The sequence below is a fragment of the Mizuhopecten yessoensis genome, unplaced genomic scaffold (genome assembly GCF_002113885.1).
Source record: "Mizuhopecten yessoensis strain PY_sf001 unplaced genomic scaffold, ASM211388v2 scaffold716227, whole genome shotgun sequence".
Lineage (NCBI taxonomy): Eukaryota > Metazoa > Mollusca > Bivalvia > Pectinida > Pectinidae > Mizuhopecten > Mizuhopecten yessoensis.
This window is the reverse complement of record NW_018480011.1, coordinates 311,278-317,167: the sequence shown is the minus strand read 5'-3', so window position 1 is coordinate 317,167 and position 5,890 is coordinate 311,278. Positions and strand designations below refer to the sequence as shown.

Here is a 5,890-nt window from a genome sequence, read left to right as displayed (position 1 = left end):
TTTCAGGTGTAATTGACTCAATAACTTGTGTTGAGGTTATTGTCATTATCACCCGATAATGAAAATCATTAGCGTGCGCCTAGTGATACATACACCGTTTACATTTGTAGGTCAACAACCCTGGGTTTTCATTACCAATTTCGGACGTAAACAAAAGTACCCAAAATGTGGTCAGACGTCATTTAATCGTGTAGTTATTCATTTTCAGTCGATCTTGTTTGAATGATTATTTACTTCAGCTTTAGTTTGTCTTCACTATTTATAACTTTTGAAAATACATTTTCTGACATGCGGTCATCTATTTGCGTTTAACTATTAAACCTTCTAATTTAAGGACATATATTGCATTTATTTAGGTTATATTGTATCCGAACAGTATAGTATTTAGGTTAGTCTCCACATTGTATATGCAGTAAGTAAATTGTTCCCTTTCGGGGTTTTTTTAAATTCGATTTTGGAACACTACCTTTTGGTAATTTCTATCTATTTTAAGCTTCTCAGTTCGTCTTTCGAAATTATCTTCATTTCTCATAATATTGAGTAATCTTGAAGCCAGATTAAATGGTATATTATGTTAAATGTTACGATTATAGATGGATGACAATAAAAGTCTAAAAAGTTATGTGTAGGTTTCGAGTTAATTTCCGTTTACACAGCATTATAACTATTTTAGCAAGAAAATATAAACAAAAAGAACGACTGACATAGTTACTTTCGATTGTATTGTTTATATTAAGATGTAACAAATTTAAGCATAAATAGCAATGTACTAGGATACTGTAGTATATATCACCTTTAAATCACCTTAAACTATAGCTGCATATATGGGTGTAACCTTAACCACTACCGCAGTTCCATTTTGTCTTGAAACAAATGTCATCAAAGGTAAACATAAAAACACAGAAGAATACAAATTACCATATGATTTATTCTGTTTTTAATTATTTTCTTTACTTATCCCAAACCAATGAGCATGGGTTTCCACACCAACATCGTTGTCAATGTACATTCACAGATTGAAAGCATTAAAACGATAGAAATTGCGATGCAGTTATAACCAGTTGTGGTAAATGTCTATTTCAAGGTATATTTCACTTCTAGATCGATGTCAGCCATACTTTCTTTTAACAAGGCATCATACATTTCATTCTGAGCAACAGTTAACCAGTTCTTCCAATCGCCTACATCACCTGGAATAATAGGTTGAAATGACGTCACCTATTTATATTTTGTTTTTATACTGCATCAAAATGATTTATAATCTAATATATTACTGAAACGCTACCAGTGTTCGGATTGAAATGGGTACAAATTGCAAGGGGAAAACCCAAGATATGAACTAAACCATTATTTGAAATGACAAATTTAATGTAAAACCTTGAACATGTACATGGCGGTACGATCAAAAGTTCTAAAAGGATACATATTTACTTGCTGACATTTCCTGCTTTCATAGATGACATCCCCTTTTAATGTTTGTTATTCATATTCTGTCATTGCTTCATCGATCCTGAGCGCGATTTACAAATTTAATTACACTTCGGTATTCACTTGACTTTAAACAAATTACCTTTCCGATAAAATGGATTGCTGCCGTCTGTGCTCATCGCCGTCTCGATTTCGTTTGTGCTCTTTGCTTTCGACATGGCGCTAAACTGACATTTATTTGTCACTTCGTCAAGAAAGTCTGGGTCTTGTTTGGTACCAAGATGTTCTGCAATCTTTTGAACACAGCTTCTAAGGTCCTGAAGTATACAGACGTCATTACCGTTAGTTTTGTGGGCTTTGTTTCAATATGTAGCCAATAATTATAAATAAGTAGACCAAAGAATGCCCAATCGAATGATCATAGAAAGAATAGTATACAGAATTTAAAATTGTTGTGATATGTTTTAACCTAATTTGTTAGCAGTAGTCTTGTTTAAAGCTTTTCGCGTTAGACTTATTCCATATTGTTGAGGTGGGATTATTCATCATTGCGCTAATGTATTTAAATTTAATAAAACGCTAGAATGTGTGTGCGCTAAAACATGTACGTTGATAGTTAACTTTGACGCCCGTTCAAAATTTTGATGTCGTGATGTTCTAAAATTCTGAAACCTGGCAGTTCAGAATATTGGATAATTACAGGTTTTAAACAAAACAATAATCAGACAAAATACTCATCAAATGAAAATCTCCACCCGCTAGCATATTCGTAACTTGTCAAAACATGTATAGTTTATTTTCAAGAGGGAAACAGTCAAACAAATTGATTCCACGCACTGCTTCTTCACACTTTACGAGTAAAATAATGAAATACCTTTTTCATGTCTTCGAATGATATCATCAGAATAGGCAGGTCCGGATTTTTCTTTTTAAAGTCCAGCCATGATTTCACATGTTCGAACCACGAGTTATATGGCACTTTAACAAAAACAAAGTTAACTCATCAAATATACATAGAGATTGACGTTTTCTACTCTTATTCATTCATCGATGCTTTTACAATGTTTGATTGGTCCGTTTACTTATATATTTGATTGTTTTGCACACACGATCAATGCATTATGCATAAAAATTTGAAAGAATATGCTCTAACAAGCTGTACTCACCTGACTTTGTGGTGAATAATTCAAAGAAATGTTCCCATGTGCCTTTATAACCTTTTATTCCTTCGGTGTTTAGTCGTTTCAGGAAAGAGTGCATAGATACGGCTGTATCCTTTGGGTTCCGGTAGACATAGACGATTTTACATTTCTCGTCTAGAACAAATTTCGGAATATGTTGAGGATAGAAATGAGACACCAGAACTCTAGGGCTGTCTAAGGCATCGATTTTAGTGCTTGGTGTGAAGTCTAAAGGCATCATTGTTCCGGAACTGTATTTGGCTTGTTCGTTTTTCAACATTTTCACAATGTCGAAAGTCCAGTGTGTTCCTAAAAATATAACATTTTATTCACTATTGCCGTTTCCTTTTTTTATCATACATTATAATTCATTGGTCACATACTTTTACTTCCTAATACATTTATTTGGACATTTTAGTTACCATACAAAAAGTGTCTTTTGTTGCATAAAACGTGACTCAAATAACATATTAATGCACTTTACTAATACATTGTAATACCTATCCGAAGGGTGTACATTTACCATTTTAAGTAAACAATACATCATTTCTGCAAGACGTGTTACGTTTCCTTGTTGATACTACAAAATGTAATAGGTTATACAATGCCAACTATCAATTTAGTACCATGAATACGATCCGTGTGATTTTAGACTTAACTGTCAACATACCAGTTTTAGGGAAAGTATCGATAAGTACATCGCCCTTCTTGTAATTTAAGTTCTGTATTGCCTCTAAATGGTCTTTCACATTCCCAGGAGTTTTTGGTGTGAAATGAATTCCGTCATAGTATTTGGTAAGTATCGCTTCCCCTCCTCTGTCCTCAATTTTCCGGATCTCCATGGCAACAGCAAGGTCACTATTATGTCAAATACTATTAAAGAAAAAGATCAATTTAATTTTCATATTTAATACTATATTGTATACTTTATTGAAATGTTTTGAGGCTACAACAAATGACCAATTAGCATTGTATAGCGGTATCACTATTTGTGCTAGTAAAGGTAAATATGTTGTCTCTGCATGTTTTGTAAACAGAAAATACGACACGTAACGCAGTGTTCCTGACAGATGGCTGGTCGAGTTTCCCCCAATGAAAGTATTAGAACTTGAAAGTACGGTTTAATAGATTGTTTATATATCATTTCGATTATTGACATAGTCCTTCAATGGATAAACGGTAAATAGGAAATATGTTGACGGTTACGTATACAAAATGTAATCATATAGGCAATTTCATCAATATTATTATTAATATTATTCATTTTCATGGCACGAATTTTCACAAAGACCACGAACAAGTCTAAGGATTGCAGGAATAATGTAATTTAGAAAATGAATGTTACTATTATGTGACTTTTGTAATGTCGATATCCATGACTAGGATGACATCACATTACATAACTACATTCGGGATTGCCTAAAAATCTATGAAATGACTTTCGCGTTATATACGGTATGGGGTATAGTAACGTAGGATTCATACAGATGTATGTATCTACACATCGGACATGTTTTAATGATAGTGAAGGCATACTTCATAATATTCTTACCTTTGCTATCGTAGATGATTATGTTTTGTTATTGATTTATTTTTTTATGACAAAAAACAGAAAGATGAATTAACAGATTGGAACAATAAAAGTAAGATAACATATTCAAAGCAATTATGATGTTCATCTTTAATGAATAAGAGAGGCTAGGAGATTGCATGCTGGAGTGCAAAACATTATCTCTTACTATTAAAGTAATACGATTATTCCGAACGTTCTTATCCGTTTAACTTTAAGTAAAACCAAAGACAAAACAATAATTAAACAGTTAAACCTGAAACAACAACACTATTGAACCACTTCACATGATGAAACAATATAAGGAACTTACGATTTGCCAGTAATAAAGCAAAAGACAGAACGATTGCTATGTTAATGCATGAACGATACAAAAACTATAATAGAGTACTGAAGTGTCAATTAAACCTTAACAGTAATTGTATGGCGACTGTAATGAATGAATCCTGTGTGTTGAAAAATGTACGAGGACTGATGCAAGGGGCCCTAACCTGACGTTATCTCAAAAATGATTTTTGTGTGAAATAAATCATCTAAACATAAAATAATGAAAAATCCCTAACAAGAATGAAGAAAATTATTTCAGTGTTGGCTTCACAATAATCATCAATGGAAGCACTCAACGAGCCCCGCTCAAAACATCAGTATACTAGCACGTGTATTGTAAACATGCTCGTCTGCACAGACGTTACACCGAAAATGTATTATATCTCACGCTTACGTCTGGGTATATTAAAAGTTCAATGTCCTAAACATCGAAAACTACCGGATGTCAATAGCACAGCATACAATGTTTACCCTTTATGTTTCTGCAAATTAAATAGCTTTTGTCAACCATCAAACATGTCTACGAGTGAATAAATTACCTAACCGTACAGATACAAATAAAGAAATATAAATATTGAAAAGGACGGACTTACCACCCTTATGGAGGCTTTAGCTAACAGTGGTATGCGTCCCTCGTAATATCATTTTATATGATGTGTTGACCGCATGTTAATGTTCTAGATTGTGACACACAGGGTAACCGTCACACATTTCGACCCGCCGCTTTATCCCACACATGTTCATTTACATGTAATCAATTTACTAGATATACTAATATTTCCAGGTTCATGACCGCCGTGTGAAGGCCTTTTTTATCGGAGATACGGGTGCCCTATAGTAATCACTCTGTCCGTCTGTCTGTCCGTCCTTCCGTCTGTCCGTCCGTCCACTAGCTGATACCTAGTATTTATTGACGGATTTACATGAAACTAGGTGAAGATGTTCAGTTCACAAAAAATACACACTGAGGTAAAAAAAGCAAGGTCAAGGTCAAGGTCATTAGGTTCAAAGGTCCATGTTGCATCTTCTCACCGATAAACATTTTGTTATAACATGATGAAGCAAAGTTAATCAGAATTAAACAAGGAGTCAACTGACCTAAGGTTAAGGTCAAATTTTGAAGCTTTTCACTAATTACTATGTTATGACATTATAAAGCAATATAAAGGTCGGAATTAGACAAAGAGACAGGTAAAGAGTCGAGGTAAAAGTTCAAGGTCATTACGTTCAAATGTTAATGTCAAATTTTGCATCATTTCACTGATGAACATTTTGTTATGACATGATGAAGCAAAGTTGATCAGAATTAAACAAGGAGTCAACTGACTAAAGGTCAAGGTCATCTGTTCAGAGGTCTAGGTCATTAAGTCAAAGGTCAAATTTT

General features: G+C 33.7%; 1 protein-coding gene across 1 annotated transcript; it reads right to left on the bottom strand.

Moving 5' to 3' along the window:
* Nucleotides 1-944: 944 nt before the first annotated feature.
* On the bottom strand, nt 945-5,378 carry LOC110442201 (sulfotransferase 1C4-like). The gene is made up of 6 exons (XM_021485693.1): nt 5,100-5,378; nt 3,280-3,482; nt 2,595-2,918; nt 2,303-2,406; nt 1,571-1,745; nt 945-1,190 (listed from the first exon to the last, which is right to left on the bottom strand). The coding sequence occupies exons 2-6, from the start codon at nt 3,449-3,451 to the stop codon at nt 1,075-1,077; spliced, it is 891 nt and encodes a 296-aa protein (XP_021341368.1). The 5' UTR covers nt 3,452-3,482; nt 5,100-5,378; the 3' UTR covers nt 945-1,074.
* Nucleotides 5,379-5,890: the final 512 nt, after the last annotated feature.

What these genes read in the sequence shown, in the direction of transcription:
- LOC110442201 (XM_021485693.1), bottom strand. Translation starts at nt 3,451, where the DNA reads ATGGAGATCCGGAAAATTGAGGACAGAGGAGGGGAAGCGATACTTACC. An exon ending in CGATACTTTCCCTAAAACTG is followed by an intron (nt 2,919 to 3,279) that starts GTATGTTGACAG and finishes TTATATTTTTAG; the next exon opens with GAACACACTGGACTTTCGAC. An exon ending in ATTATTCACCACAAAGTCAG is followed by an intron (nt 2,407 to 2,594) that starts GTGAGTACAGCT and finishes TTTTTGTTAAAG; the next exon opens with TGCCATATAACTCGTGGTTC.